This window comes from Citrus clementina, unplaced genomic scaffold, assembly GCF_000493195.1.
Source record: "Citrus clementina cultivar Clemenules unplaced genomic scaffold, Citrus_clementina_v1.0 scaffold_4, whole genome shotgun sequence".
Lineage (NCBI taxonomy): Eukaryota > Viridiplantae > Streptophyta > Magnoliopsida > Sapindales > Rutaceae > Citrus > Citrus x clementina.
In genome coordinates, this window is record NW_006262274.1 from 18260356 (window position 1) to 18276639 (window position 16284).

The 16284-nt window shown below is 36.2% G+C and overlaps 3 protein-coding genes across 4 annotated transcripts; all 3 read right to left on the minus strand.

Annotated features, from left to right (window-relative positions):
- Positions 1-5787: 5787 nt before the first annotated feature.
- Positions 5788-7998, minus strand: LOC18043465 (probable carotenoid cleavage dioxygenase 4, chloroplastic). The gene has a single exon (XM_006437419.2). The coding sequence runs from the start codon at positions 7642-7644 to the stop codon at positions 5833-5835; it is 1812 nt and encodes a 603-aa protein (XP_006437482.1). The 5' UTR covers positions 7645-7998; the 3' UTR covers positions 5788-5832.
- A 3119-nt stretch (positions 7999-11117) lies between these two features.
- LOC18043466 (pentatricopeptide repeat-containing protein At1g31790) lies at positions 11118-13216 on the minus strand. Its single transcript, XM_006437420.2, has one exon. It carries the CDS (start codon positions 13214-13216, stop codon positions 11936-11938), a length of 1281 nt encoding a protein of 426 aa, XP_006437483.2. The 3' UTR covers positions 11118-11935.
- Positions 13217-13556: 340 nt separating this feature from the next.
- On the minus strand, positions 13557-16062 carry LOC18043467 (jmjC domain-containing protein 7). Of its 2 annotated transcripts, none has more exons than XM_006437424.2 (4): positions 15095-16062; positions 14827-15002; positions 14115-14185; positions 13557-14022 (listed from the first exon to the last, which is right to left on the minus strand). In XM_006437424.2, the coding sequence occupies exons 1-4, from the start codon at positions 15779-15781 to the stop codon at positions 13814-13816; spliced, it is 1143 nt and encodes a 380-aa protein (XP_006437487.1). In that variant the 5' UTR covers positions 15782-16062; the 3' UTR covers positions 13557-13813. The 2 variants fall into 2 exon arrangements, with proteins under 2 accessions (XP_006437487.1, XP_006437485.1); XM_006437422.2 differs by having other exon boundaries at positions 13891-14022; positions 14115-14246.
- Between the last annotated feature and the right edge of the window lie 222 nt (positions 16063-16284).

Sequence of the window (16284 nt, forward strand, 5' to 3'; positions counted from 1 at the left end):
CAAAATTTTCTTCCATTTTTGTTTCTTTTCCCAATTTCTCTTAAACCAAACAGTCCTCTTCCCTTGCCTGTCGCAAAACAAACCTGAACCCTCCAACATGTTGCTGATTATACTGCACAACAACTTCACTTCTATTTGTTTCGACTGAATTCAGTTTGTAGGAATAGAGGGAATTTGGGTGTTGTGTATGCTGGTCGTGAATGATGTTTGGGCATTGTGTATGTTGGTTTGTGAATAATGAATTTGTGGAATTTGGGCATTGTGTATGTTGGTCGTGAATGATGAATTTAGTGAATTTGGGAATTGTGTATGGTAGCTGTGAATGATGAATTGGGAGCTGTGTCGTGAATAGTTTTGAGAAATTAGGTTTTTAATTAGGGTAATTTAGTACTTGCATATAAAAAAAGGTATATATGAGGAAATTTGAAGTATGGGGATGTATCTGGATAAATAACATATTTTAAGAGTATAGCAGGGACAAATCTCTGGTTTTAAAGGTAATTTAGTCTAAACTCGATATACGTGGCCATTATAATAATAAATTATGTTATATGGTTAGTTTCGATAATAAATTTATGAGAGATAAGTTTTTCAAAAAAGATCCCTTAAAATATGTGTTAGATTCTCAAATCTACTGATGGTGGCAAGTTAAAATTAAAAAAAAAATCTATAAATGATTTGGTTCCTCGAGGAACACGTGGACACCTCGGTCAAGAGCGCACATGGGATGGATGCCTCGTTTTCTATTTCTCATATTTTTTCAATGGGGTCTACTTAACATTATTTTTGGGTGCATCAAAAAAATCCATTTTTTGAAATATTTCCCCAGGCCGCGCCGCCAAATCTAAATCCTCAAGCCCATAGCCAGGATTAAGCCTTTCGTGCCATCATTGATTCATTGGAACAGACAGATCAGAGTTGGACCAAATTCTCTTAAGGCCCCTTTTGTGCATGCACAATTTTAGCCTTCAACAACATTAAGAGACACAAATTTTAGCCTTTTATTCAAATTTTCTTTTGCTAAAATTTCTTTACACAGTGACCCTGATATATTCTTGCATAACTTTTAACACCCTTTATACACACTTTTCTTTTCTAAACCATTGATAAAATAAAGCTTTGTAAATTTGCCCCACTGATAATAAAATATTTTTTTTATAAATTTACGCTGACTCAAATGATTTTTTTTAAAAATTTAATATGAAAATAAAGGAATTCTTTTACTTAGCCATGTCAGATGCCCACACTAGTGTTCATTTATATCCACCCCAGAGGACACCAAATAAAAAATATTATATTGACTACTTTTTTGCTGAAAATAAAAGTTATAATAAATCTTCAGATCACATAGAGATTGAGTCTTGAGGGCGTCTACAATGCAAACTTTTTTTACTATCAATGAATTGACTTAATTGAGGAAAAAGGAAGCTAACAATAAGGATTTGTTTTAATAAAAAGTGAACGAGTAAGAAGAATATAGTTGTATAATTAGAGTTGAAAGATCAAAAAAGAAAAAAAAACAGAAGAAGAGGAAAAGAAAAACCAGTTGATAGGGGGTTTGTTTAATATCAAATAATAAAAAAATAGAATAAGAGATTGGGTCCTACGAGTAATGGCTCATTCTATCTTACATGCATGTAAGATACATTCCTCTCACATGAATAGTATATGGGTCCCACACATGCACTATTCATGTGAGAGGGATGTATCTTACATGCATGTAAGATAGGGATTGCATACGAGTAATAGTTTCAGTTAAGTTTTTTTTAATTATTATTATAGGAGGTGACAGAAGAAATTTATATTATTTAAATGTTTTAATGGACAAATAAAGAAAATGTGTTTTTAAAGATTTTTGAAAGGTTACCAATAGTCCAACTCAACATATTATTGCTACATGTTTACCACATTGGTTTTAAGGTCCATTTGGGATTGCTTCTAAGTCAAAAGCAATTTTGAGAAGATAAAAGTTAGTTTTAATATTTGATAATTTTTTTAAAAAAATCACTTTTAATAAAATCACATCATCTACAATAGTTTTTTTTTAATAAAAAAAGGAGCAGTTTTTTAAATTTAATTTTGAAAATCTATTTTATACTAAATATAATTTCATATATATCCTCACATATATTATAAAAATCTAGAATTATTCTTATTCAATTAGGATCTACGATCATTAGATTTAAAGAGATTATTATTGATACCATTATATTGAGATAAAAAATAAAATAAAAATATTTATTTTAGTTATCAATTATTGTGTATACACAATAAAAATATTATATATGCATGTTTATAAATGTGTAAATTAATTTTTATTTAACATTTTGTCTATTTCAGTTTTTTGTATATTCTTATAGCAGTTTTAACGGTTAGATTTACCAGAGACGTACAATTGTTATTAAAACCCACAAAAATTTTAAAAATAAATTTTACCAAACGTTTGATTGATTTTTATACAACTGATTATTTATATAGTATAGTTAACAGTACTTATTTTAAAAATTATAACATACTAAATTGACCATTAGAATGGACAAACATTACTTTTTTTTTCTTTAATTATTATACCCTCATACCTATGTAGCCTTTAACGATTTGACCTTTCTAGTCACTATTTCGTCATATGATATATTAGCTGCGATTGTCCAATTATAGAACCTCCCTCATCTCACAAGGATTTTCAAAATTGAAGTCTTATAATGTGTTCAATGTTCAACAGCTCAAAATCGTTGTTGCCCGCAACAAGCCACTAATGACGCTACTGGCGACATGCTATCATCTCGTTGCTCAACATATTTCAAGACTTTTTAGAAGCGATTCCTATCACGCTTTGTGTGCTACTTTTGCACAATTTCAAGTCATATTTATTTTGTATTATTGTTCAAGGATGTATTAATAATTGGGACAAGAAAAAATAAAGATTTTTTCGTTTAAATAAATGAAAAATAACAAGAGAGCAATTACTAACAAAATCACTAAAGTTACAGTAAATTACGTATTTTTCCTCTTTCAAAGTCCATGAAAACTCATGTTATTAAAAAGATTCCGTTAATTTTACTTTTCACTATTTTCCCTTTATGTGGTAAACTCAGCATTGATCCCCAAAAAAAAAAAAACTAGGATAGCAACAATAAATAAATAAAATTAATATTTTTTTATGTTTATAACACATCAAAGGTAATAATACAATAAACTAAGGAAGAATTAATATATGTAATTGAATTTTATATAACTACTATTTATACGACGATTTTTTAAAATAAATGCATATGTGGTACAATACCATTTGGTTATTGTGTAAATGACGTGATACTATTATTGAACTTTCTCAATACATGCCCCTATTACGGCATCAAGCGTGCACAATGAAATGGATTTCCCGATTTCCTTGTTCATCTGATTTGTCCCTATCTTTATTGGAGTTTATAGCTTACAAGGGTATATTTATTGACCATAATGGGAAAGAAGTATGCGTACGAGGCACAAATATTTGCCTTCATCTCTTGGACCAAGGGGCTGTAGCTGTTGTGCTGTTGGCCGCCCTTGAAGCAATGGCAACGAAAGATATCCAACCAACAATTTGATCAGCAGCTATCGAGTGGCGTTTAGGTTTTATTTGGTAATAAGATGTTGTGTTTGTAGTTGTGAAATAAATATCGTTAGTGCATATAAATATGATTTTTAATAAAATATTATGGATATTTTAAGTCTTTCATCATATAAATCTGTGATAAAATTAATTTAGCTTCTAAAGCATAACAATATTTATTTTTATTGATAACTATGTGAACATAATTTTACAATGCTATAAATTATTTGACAACATTATAAATATATGCTCATACTCTTGTCAACTTGTCTCGGACTTTAATCCCGACTTTAAAATCCAGATAAAATTTTTTTTCCTTATAAATATATCCTTTCTTCGACCACACAACACAATGGGATTTATATAAAAAAGTTTGTACAGAAAGAAAATCGGACAAAAAGATATTAACTCACAGCCACCATTTGATTTTTATTTTATAGTCAGTCTTCTTATCTTATTTAATTTTATACATTTTCATTTACGAATTTTTGTATATATACCATTGTTAGAAAACCTTTGGAGGTTACTCAATTCTGCTAAAGAAGACAGAAAATAGTATGGGTCCTGATTCATAAAATTGAGTAAACTTTATTGTGAGATATATTTATCCAGAACTAAACAAGAAAAATGCATGAAAGTAAATTATACAACTTCCTCTAAGTACGCTATATGTTTTCCTCTCTAATTTATTATTTATAAGAGACCTTCATGTGTAGTCTATATATTAAGTTTCTTCTCTATTAATATGAGCATGTTTCTTATATATGACACCCAAAATAATTTATACCTTTTAAACTTATAGATTTTATACAAACAGTTATTAAAAAGATAAAAAAAATCATCAATTTTGGAGATACTAATTATGTGGTAAACTTTTGAATTGCACCAACTCTTTGTACCAGAATTAACTGAGACATATCTTGTCCAAACAAAAATGGCTAAATGAGCTTGTCAAGATCAGCTTCCCTATGCCATATTAGAAGTAATTCAATCAACTAATGAAGGAATAAAATGTCTAGTTAAATTTAACATGATTACAACTTGTATGATAATTTTTTTAACAAGTATATACATGACATAATATCATTTATTTGTTATTTGACTACCACGATACTAATATAAAATTTCAAAATACACACAAAACATTTGTTATTGACAAGAAAAATTTCAATGAAGTGGAATTTCACGTTCTCCTTCTTCATCTCATTTGTCCCTCTTTTTATTGAGTTTAAAGCTTGCAAGGGTAATTTTACTAATGTTGGAAAGAGGTATGCGTACAAGGCACTAATAAGACCACCGAAATTCAACATCGGCTATTGGACCAGGGGGCTTTAGCTGTTGTGTTGCTGGCCCGTGAAGCATTGGCAACAAAAAGATGTCCAACAACTTGATCATCAGCTATCAAGTGTCATTTCATTTGCGTGTCAGTTACTTGCATGCAGAGGTAGCGACAAATTAACCCCAACAAATGGCAATCACCTGCCTCCTTCACACGCCAAGCCTGTCAGTCTGTCACTAGCGGTGCTATCAATTAACTGTTTGGTGGGCTCAAATTTCAGTGCCATCGGTTTTTTTTTTTTTTCCCCTTTAGATTTATGTGTGACAGAGAGTATTCTTACATGAGATTAGTTTCTCATTCTGTTGGTAATTTTGTAAGGGTCAGTGAATGTTGATTACCTCTAGGCTCTATTGTATACTTCTTCAAATTTTTTTTTTTTTGGTTGTACTTCACAACTTTTTTTTATAGTAATAATTATTTTTATTTTATTTTTACTTGTCTTTTCAAAAAAAGTATGTGGTAGGGTAATAAATAGATATATCATAATAAGAGAATAAAAATTTAAATTGTGTTATAATAAAATTGATGTGCGTTAGTCATAATAGATTTGAAAAAAGCATCAATATTGTGTGTGGTGGCCAGTTCTCGTTGCTATCGTTATAGTTATTAATATCTCCCTTCTTTGGCCAGCTTTTGCTGCTAATTAATTATTCATAAGAGACCTCCATGTATTGTTTTTATATTAAATTTCTTCTCAACTAATGTGAACATGGTTCTTATATACCACATACCTAAAATAATTTATACCTTCTTTTAAACTTACGGATTTTACACGAAGAGTCACCCACAGATTAAAAAAATCATCAGTTTTTGATATATTAATTATATAGTAAACTTTTGTATTTCACCAACTAATTTGTATAAGAATTAACTGGGACATACCATGTCCATACAAAAGTGGCTAGAGTAGCTTGTCAAGTTCAGCCTGCCGGACAAACAGACCGTGAAATCCGTAAGGCACGCGGCGGGGTAGTTTAACGGCGGCCACAATATCAAGACGAGGAGATTTGGCGTCCATAACCAGGAACTTGGACTCCCCTGTATTCTCATCATGGACATAAGACACAACATACCCATCATCCTCCTCTGTTTCAGGGTTCTCAGGGTCCCTTGCCACAAAGAAAGGCTCACCCCCATAGCACCCCGGTCCATAAATCCTGGTAGCCACGATGCAATCCCGACGCTCGTCGCCTTTTGATACGTCCAGTTTCACCACCCCAGATATCTTCGGCATTGGATCCCCTACAGCTGCGTACACGTATCTGCTCTTCTTCGCCATGTATGCCGGATTGATCACTCCGAAGTCTAGATTTCTAGCTGACATCGGACGCCTGGTTACTATGCCTGTCCTGAGGTCGATTCTTACTTTCTCCACCAAGGCGTGGACAAGGTCCGTCCTGTCCAAGGTGTGTTCGACTGATAATATGTTTGGTGCCACCATCACTACAGCATTGCCATCCTCCTCGTCCCAGGCGTTGATGGCGTGAATGATGTTGAAACCTGGAACTTCGAACCATCTCATTTGAGACTCATCCGTGGCGTAACGTGGGATGATTCCGATTCTACACACTTTAGCTGGATCAGCACCAACAGGGGACCCTCCTCCGAAGATCATTTCCATGGGATTCATTCCTATTTGTATGTCTACGAACACCGCATACTTTTTAGTGATTGCAAAGTCATGGAGGAAAGACGGGCGGGTCATCGAGAAAATGGGCACGTTCGGTTGTTTCTTTCCGTTGGCATCGAATCGGAAGTACGTTAAAAACGGAGGCACGGGACCGTATCTGAAAGCAAAGGCCTCCCCTGTGTCAGAATCCAGCTTCGGATGAGCAGTCATGCTCATAGCTAACTTACCATCAAAATCATGGCGCCCGATGGTCTCTATGTCCCCATTCGGTGTCAGGCGTATAGCATATGGGAGATCTGATTCACCAAGTGCATAAAGACGGTTGCCAAAGAATGCCAAGTTAGTATTAGCAAGGCCAATTCCATTAACAGGATTGAATTGACCAGCAAGCAACCTGGCAGCAGAGAGAGCACCGCGAGCTGCAGAGGCAGTTAGGCCATTAAAACCAGAGAAAACATTCGGAAGAATTGGAGAGCCAGCTTCATTTTCAATGGTGTACTTGTAAGTCCTGACATAGCGGCTGCAAAGGGTGGCTCGGCCTCGGGAGATTTTAATAGAGTGAAGCATGCCATCACCATCAAAGAGGTGGTAAGGACCGCGAGGGAGGTACTGTGGGTTAGGGCCATTGCGGATGTATGCACCATCTAAACATGAAGGGAGTGATCCTTGTACTACCTCACACTCCGTTGGGGGAAGCTCATCGACGGGGGCAAAGTTGTCGGAGAGCACGTGCCTTGGATCAACAGAGTATTTCAGAGGAGGGTCTATGAAGTTGTTGATGATGTCGTCGCATGCGTTTAATATGATTGTTGGAATTGTGGGTTCCGCCCGTTTCTTGGGCAAATATGATGATTGAGTTCGAGGCTGAGGCTTGGGTTGAGGCTGAGAGACCGTTCTTGTAGGTGTTGATGTGGTGGTGGTGGGGGTTTTTGGATCTTGATTTACAGCAGGTTTTTCTTCAATTCTGACAGAGGATACACTAAAAGAAGTTGGCTTGGTGGATTTATGGGGAATAATGACAAGTGACGTGAGGAGTTTTGGAGGTAATACACTAGAGAAAAAGGAAGAGGAGAAGGAATCCATCTCTCTTTCTCTCTCTTTTTTTTTTCTTCCTCAAACAACAAGTACTTGATTGGAAGAGAAATGAAGCAGCAAAAAGATATGAAAGGGGTGGGGTTATATGTGATGATGGAAATTGGATCGGTGGGGTTATTTATTAGCTGTGTGGGGTGAATACAAATAAAGGCAAAGTCAGACATCGACACATATTAGGACCAGGATGCAAATTCAAATAATCACCTTGGTGTAATGCAAGAAATTTCCTAAGGAAGAGAGGGACCGAACTTCTGAATAAAAGGAATCTGTGAGGCTTGTTACGGCTTAAGGCTGGCAAGTGACATCGACGTTGCTTTTGTCACACATCGGGCTTCATAATTTTACCAACTTTTAATTTAAATGGATAAATGTTACTTTCTCTCTCTCCCTTCATATCAAAAACCTCCTTCAACCATCCATCTTCGCCGGAAAAACAGATTATACCACCTTTTAAATTAAAAGTAATGATAATTGTTATGTTAAGAGCCTCCTTCAACAATCATATTAAACGTATTTTATGATGTGTGAATGTTAAAAAAAAAAAATTCACCCAAATATCAATTGAAACGACTAAATGCATGGACGGACCTAATTAAAGCTCTGGAAGAAAATTGGAAAGCAATCAATTTTCTGTCCACATCAAGCAAATAGGCCATCTGTGAGGCGCAAAATGAGTTAAAGAGATGGATCATTTTACAATCCATTAATGCACGGTGGGGACCACTGAATCATTCAGCAAAGCTTTCAATTAACGTGCCTTTCGGGTCCAAAAATGGAGAAAATTTTCGCTTCAATTATTAGCTTATTTAGTTAAAATAATGATAAAAATAACGTTAAATTCGATCAGGTTTACATATCTAATTACTAACACAGTAACCCCGATCGGATGCATACACTAATTTTTTGTCAGCACTAACCTCACTGTCATTTTTTAATAGCCTACAAGAGTCAGATTGACTAAACTTCCAATTTGCTATCAATTCCCTGGGATGGGTTCAAGAAATGCAACAGGCTGCGAAACAATAAGATTTATTCGACCCGCGAAGATATCTAACTAACTGAAATTAAATAAATGATGATGATAAGAAATTTGAAATCAACAATTCTCGGCACATCTATTCTGCAATTTGGCCGTACTTCAAATAATCTTGCGATAAAAATTTCATAAAAATCTCAGAAAGAGGACAGAACAACCAAAGAATCAGCGAAAGGGATCAGGGCAGGGCACGCTCAAGCCACAAATTAGAGGGATTTTAAATATCAACACCAGCTCAGAATAATAAGAAGTAAAATGAAACTATGAAGGGCTCAGATTTTGGATGAGTGAAGGGCAGACCAGCAGATGAAATGCAGAAAGTCAAAAAATGAATAAACCAATATTAATAATCGTGGACCCACAGCCGTAATTTGGATTAAGCATCCATCTACCTATGTGGATAACATTTTTGCTAATTTTTCAGCCATGCAGCAGGATCATGTTCTTCTTCCTGTTTTATTTGATTTAATGCACTGATGCCTACATCTACCATACCAATAAACTAGAGATATTTACAAATACCTTCTTGTGTTGTGGTGATGTGGTCCAAACTTCAAATTACCTGCAGCAACAGAAAATAAATGTAAGAGAGACCAGTGAGCTTATCAGATTAGATCTAACCTAGGAGATGTTATGCTCGGACCACAAACTGGATGCATTAGAAGTACAGAAAGTAAGTGGGTTAATCATCCACTCAGTCGAAACTTTTAGATAGGCTGTTGATTTACACCCTGCAAAAGTGCATTTCATGTTTTTACCTCAATGGCATTGTGCTGTCCTGTCAGTCACCTAATACACCTTTACCACACGCCAACACAAGCGTGCCAGCTCATCCACTTATCCAAATGATAATGCAAGTGGGAGAAAGAGTCGACGAGAGCACTTTCTTTAGTCAATTAACCAGTGCAGTTCACTAGCAAGGACACTGGAAACCTTAAGAGCAAGAAATTAGACACAAAAGGAAACCGTGTTGTTCTAAAGCACGGCGATCATCCTTAAAAGAAAACATATGTCTGACAAAAAGTTGCTCATATCCGAACTTGTAAACTAAACTCAGTATGCTTTGATCAGGAGTAACCAGAAACATTTGTTTTTTCATAACTAGAGCCATCCAATAAAAATACTGATTGTTGATTCACCATAAAACCATCCAACCTACTTAACCAAAGTGAGGAAGGGGTTTGGTTTCCATTCATGTCATGCTTACTATGACACAAACTTACACCTACAGAAAGGCCGAACCCACGCATGAACATGCCCTTGATCCTTCTTAATCAGCATGAATAGTTGTGCAAGCATTAGACTTTCAATCATTATATAATGAAAAGTACCAATCTGGCTTCTGCCACTGTTGTTTGAGTTTTGAACCAACCATTCTCAGCTCCATCGACTAGACTTGGGCTCCAATTAGTAATGTTGTCCAGGAGACCTAACTTTTAAGCCTCAGCTGTAAAATTTTTGGTTAACACTTGCAATTGCGGTTTGGAAGTAAGTGATTTTTATTTAACAGCTATAGCTTCTATTTTGCATCAGCTGTAACTTCTAATCCATAGCAACACATTAAAAAACGTAGCTTTAGCCTCCTGGTCAAAATCTATTTTTATGACCCAAGTTATGAATTTTGCCACTTTGCTTAATAAAAATAATGATTCCCAATAGCCACTTTGGTTTTAAATCAAACAATATATTGCCATTTACTTTGCTTAAAAATAATGATTCCCGCTTGCATTACCCATGAACATGAAGGATTGCCCGAATGGCTTGAACAATAGTTTGCTATCATGTGCTTTGGGGTTGTAGCCCATATGTGGCTCATCTCCCTGAATGGAAGTAAATATCAGCCAGATTTGGCCAAATATTCAAGTTGGGTGGATTTCTGACTAAACGTTATTAATTCAACGCTGGTAGTTAGACATATGACTAAATGTTAATAATTCAAAATAAACAAATAAATAATGATGACTAGAAATTTTAAAACAATAAATTTCAGCAATTTGGTCATTCCTCAACTAATCTCAGACAAGGAAAAAACAACCAAACTATTTGTGAAAGCAATCAGGGTACATTCAGCAAACTTACAAGAACTATTAATATTAATTCACCTTAGACTACAACAAGTAAAATGAATCCCCAGAGGCTCAGATTTTGAATAATAGAAAAGAAGGAGAAGTGAAAAATGAAAAATTGAAAAAGAATGAGTGAATAATTATCATCCCAGTTAAATTTGGACCCATAGCACCCATGCAGATTAGCAAATATCTAACTACATGGATAATATTTTTCCAGCTGTTGCATAGGCCACAAGATAATACTTTTACTTTTAATTGATTTTAGATGCACCGATGCCTAGATCTACCAGTAAATTCAAGATATTTAGGATCTGTGTGTGGTCGAAATTTCCAGCAGCAACACATAAATGCAAGAGGGGCCTGATTTTGACACAAGGGAAACATGCTCTAGAGTTCCCGTAATCTACCAAATGTAGAAATATTTAAATTCTAATCAACAATTATCAGAAAGCTCAAGCCTGCAAGTACAAGAAGTGCCATAGAAATCACATGGGCCAGCTTCACTGATCCCATACCAGAACATCCAACATCCAACACTTAGACAAACAGCCATTTTAGGATTCTACAGGGGTATGATTTTGGATGAATTTCTATGATCAGAGTTGTTCAAGGGTACCTTAATCAATAACAAGCTCAGTTGAGTGATACCTTTCCCCAGTGCAGAGTAGACGGCAGTAAAACATCTTAAACCTTCTTGAAATTGAAATTCGTATTTACAGGGATGTTCAACAACTATCTAGCTCCTTGATGATATCCTCTAGAACATAAATCTCCAAAACTTCGGCCGGTAAAACAAAACTTGGCAAGATTTCTCTCATGAAAGAACTAGATCTCATATTAAACGCAACTCTATCATCACCACAAAGTTGATGCAGTCTCAGACGATGAAGTTCAATTACTAAACCAGTATTGCTGAAGCTCTATTGGATTTCCAAAACAAAGACTTACAATGAATGTTTTATGCTTCAAATACTGCAGTGGCATACCACTTTTAATGTTCTATAGCAACATACAAAAGCACCCTTGCACAAGCAGGGATGAAAAGTTTTCCGGGTATGGTCTACTTTGCCATCCACGTAAAGCAACCCAATGCAAGTAGAAGGACCAGATGTTATGACTAGAAAAGTGCCTAATTGCGGCAAAACATCATTATATAAACTAAAGAGTAGTTATGCTATGGAAACATAGTAACAGTCTGCTCCATCCTATTTTGCAGAGTATCGCTACTACTACTACAAGCGATCCTCAAATCATTGATTAGTGACTCTTGGATCTGGATTCCAGATGCTTTCATTAGATACAAAAATTTAGTGGCCTCAACATAAAGCCCATTACGTATATAACCCATAAGCATGGCATTCCAAGACGCTATGTTTTTCTTATCAACTATCAATTCAAACACCCTCTTGGCATCTCTGAGCAACCTACATTTTCCATACATGTCAACCAACCCACACTGCACGTATTCATCTGATTCCAGCCCAATCTTGACAATGTTGGCATGCACCTGTCGACCACAATTGCCATCATCATCCACCCCACCACATGCCTTAAGAACACTAGAAAAAGTATAACTATTCTTCTTAATTCGTTCCCTCCCCATCTCTTTAAAATCATTGAAAACTTGATGGAAATGTCCTTCTCTACAGTTGTTAACGATCTTAGCCGTCCAAACAACAGTGTTATGACGTTTAAGTTGGCTAAAGACAAAATCAGCGTCCTCTAAACATCTGAATTTGCCATAGAAGTTAATCAAAGAACCCGTTAACGAAATATTCCTACTACTCCCTAACTTAAACAACAAGCCATGTACCTGCTTTCCTAATTCCATGTTCATCGTGCAAACACACGCCTTGAGAACGCAAACAATGATCCAGGCAGGGAATACCAAGAGCATATGACCTTTTTTACGCTTCATCATTTCTGCAAAGAGAGTTATACACTCTTGATAGTCGGCAACGTCGACGTAGCCGACGATCATGACGGCCCATGAGTTAAAGTCTCTCAGAGGCATTTCATCGAACAGTTGACGAGCAGTATCAAGCTGACCGCAGGACACGTGCATCAGAAGGAGCCGATTGAGGAACAGTAACGTGGGTTTAATGTTTACTCTCTTTCGAATATGATTTAGTAATTCGAAAGCTCCTGCTGAATCTTTTTGGAAAGTGCATTCTTTAATGAGACACGTGTACATGTCAGTGGTGATGGGCAAGCAGAGGTTGTCCATTAAGTGTAAAATGTTTGCACTCGAAGTGTTTGCGGGAATGCTTTGGGTTGTCTCTCTCCAATTGCTGCTAGTTTTAAGAGGTTTAGTTGGCTTGGGGCTACGTAGAGGTAGCTGATGATTTTCAACCGCAGAGTTGATAAGGTTATTGCTGCCACAAGGATGGCATACGAATCTGCTAGTGCTGGAAGGTGAATGAACAGCAACACGTAATGCTTTTGCGTCCATCATTTCCCGACAGAACAGAACCTTGCTCCCGTTTCTCATTATTTATAAAGAATATTTGATGGGCCTCCGGCCAAAAGTGGGCTTCCTGTTTAGGCCTAGATTATGAGCAACAAGAGATGTAAACGTATTTATTGCTCAATCAAATTCAAAGCGAAAAATAAGCCAAAAAAATCAAAGCGAAAAAATAATTCGTGGTTTTTCTGAAGAATCAATTAACATGCTCTAAAGTATCAATTAAAATGCCCTAGCAAGAGTAAGGGGCAGTTGCACGTCCAACCTCTCTCAGGAATGAAATAAAAATGGGTACTGCTAATATAACTTGTAATTCACACAATACAAAATCTTTTCTTCGCCAACAAATTTATCCCCAGATACACCAGTTTTGTGACATTACTGAAATATTTAGTAAACCTAGAGTTGGTTAGGATGATCTTAATAGACACCTTTCAAGCTAAATGGGGATCCATCAGCACTGTTACTGCAATCTCCCAGCTGCGGTTCTTTCTTTCTATTACACTGCCGCTGACTAACTTTTTCTGTATCTTGTCTTGTCAGTTAAATGTTCCATGAATTTCATCACCCAGGCTAACAAATCAGTGCTCATGCATCTTCACTGTCTTTTGTAGTCTCTAGTTCATTCAATGAGGATGCATCCGCAAATAATTTCTCTCTTGAGTTGCAGATAGATGCATTAGGTCTGGAATCCTCATAGTCAATCTCTAGCAATGTTGGATCACAGGGTGCTTTGAAATGAAGTGATTGCAAGAAGTTGAAGTATGCATACTTGATATCAAATTGCATGTCATACCCTGCCAATGCCATAAATGCAATAGTTTATGTCTTACATAAGATGTGATTTAAATCTTAAAATAAGGACACAAAAATGATGCTTTAGCCTTACAATAGTTTAAGGCAATAGTGTATCCGTTGTCATCTGGGCTCTGTCTAACGTGATGAAACCACATGCTTGGCCTGCATTAACTCCACCACATTGACCTCAGAGTTACGAGCTGCTTTTCGAAACCAAATTAATCTGACCATTCAAAAAGTCAAGTTCAAACATTATAATATTTTTCTTTGTCCACCATTTTGCACCATCCTAAACCAAAGCTTGATTCTTTATTAACATTTCTGGAACCAGAGAAACTTTGTTTTCCTTGTAGGTAATGAAAGAGGGATGTACTTAAGAAGTTACCCCACAGGCCTATTGCTTATAAATGAATCTTACATGCGGTTTATGCCCACAACCCTGCATGCTATATTTATGTACAGGACAGACTAACTCAACACTTTATCTAACTAAACAATAAAAAGCATCATCCAATAAAATTCGTGTCTTTGTATACAACTGATATATGAAATGGATGCTTGAATGCAACTATTTTTATTTTCATCACTTATCGTCAAAACATGCCACTCCAACCAGAAACAGATACTAAACTTGATTTTCCCTTGTTCCATTGCAAGATATATATCCAAGTAGACCATTCCCGTATACTCATTTCATTCAAAACGCTTTTCAGAACAATCACAGCCTAACTGCAAACCTGAAGATATTATAACTGGAGTCGAAATGCATTCATTTATAAAGAAAAAAAGAATATAAATCTTACAAGTAGAGAATCTCTCCCGCGTTGACAGTACATTCAAATGGCTTAGGCCCATTAAAATACAATGGAAATTTAGCCATTTCGCTTTCTCTAGTCTCCGGAGATGGATAAGGATTCACACTACACCAAGGCACATATCTCACAGGCTCCTCCAGCTCCAACGTAAACCGTTCCACATCCTACATACCAACATTCAAGTTTCCACATTATTCAGAAATCAGAATCAATGGGCTGAAATAAAAATAAGAAAGAAATGAATCAGTCATTTTACATTTACTCGGGAATAGGAGTAATGAGCAGCAGGATACTGACGAATGTACATACGATGAACATCGGTAGGAGGAAGCAAAAGAAAATGCTTTTGTCCCGAAACGACAGTGTAGAGATTCTCATAATGATCCTTATGAAACGAAGTCTCCGAAAGTTGATTCCCAATCCAAAGATTCACAGCCTCGGGGTAACACCCAAGAGCTTCAGTAGCCCAAGCAATATGCTCATCACAATCAGAACCCAAAACCGAATACTCATCCCGAAAGCAATCGTTCTGCTGCTGCAAGTACGCGACCACGTCACCATTCTTTGAATTCGAAACCAGTTGAAGCGCTTCATCAAACGGCAAGCGCTCCACGTGGGCAGAGGCGAAACACTGGGAGATTTCTCCAGACCGCGGGTGGGTGAGTGTGACGAGCGAGTCGGCGCGGCCGTTGGGCGAGAGGTGGACGGAGACGGGAGGAGATGAGCTGAGGGTTTTGGAAAGATAAGAGGGGTGGGGCCAAAGCGAAAAAGCTGGCCATTGGTGATGTAGGCTGACGTTTTTGATGATGCATGGTTTGTTTTGAGAAACGTAGTCTCTGAGGAACTGGAGTGGCGTCGGTGGTGACTCGAGGCGTTCGATGGTTGAGTTGCTGCCTAAACTCAGCTCCCTCACTTCATCCCACAGTTTCTTTACTTCTTGCATAATTTTACTGCCACTCCGCCCGAGGCCGCCGCTGCTGTTTCGTTGATTTGAATTTTGGGGATTTAATACACTTTCATTCCGCTTTCGGGTAAACCGGGATCACGATTTTGAGTGAACCGGAAATCCTTTTTAGTAAATGTTAATTGACAAACTCAATCTTTTGATATTATGTAAACTATTGCAACGACATTTATATAATTTCACAATAAACTCACAATAAACCTCAGATTGTAGGATTAGCTTGTGAAATATGCAACGTATAGGAGACTCGTATGTCAATTAAAAATAATAATATTGATGGAGCCATATATATAGTTACTATAGTCTATATATAACTACATCTCTCACCTTATAAAGCTAATGAAAGGGAGTTTCAACTCCTCTATCTTAATATTCTCATAAAAAATCAATAATAAAATTATTATATTAGAAAAAACTAGTGAAATATAATGTATAAGACTGATATGTTAATTAATTATACTAATAGATGAATATCTCCCGTC

Coding starts and splice junctions, on each gene's coding strand:
- LOC18043466 (XM_006437420.2), bottom strand. CDS start 13,216: ATGATGGACGCAAAAGCATTACGTGTTGCTGTTCATTCACCTTCCAGC.
- LOC18043465 (XM_006437419.2), bottom strand. CDS start 7,644: ATGGATTCCTTCTCCTCTTCCTTTTTCTCTAGTGTATTACCTCCAAAA.
- LOC18043467 (XM_006437424.2), bottom strand. CDS start 15,781: ATGCAAGAAGTAAAGAAACTGTGGGATGAAGTGAGGGAGCTGAGTTTA. Junction 14,186..14,826: donor GCGGGAGAGATTCTCTACTT/GTAAGATTTATA, acceptor GAGTTAATGCAG/GCCAAGCATGTGGTTTCATC. Junction 14,023..14,114: donor CACTATTGCCTTAAACTATT/GTAAGGCTAAAG, acceptor TGGCATTGGCAG/GGTATGACATGCAATTTGAT.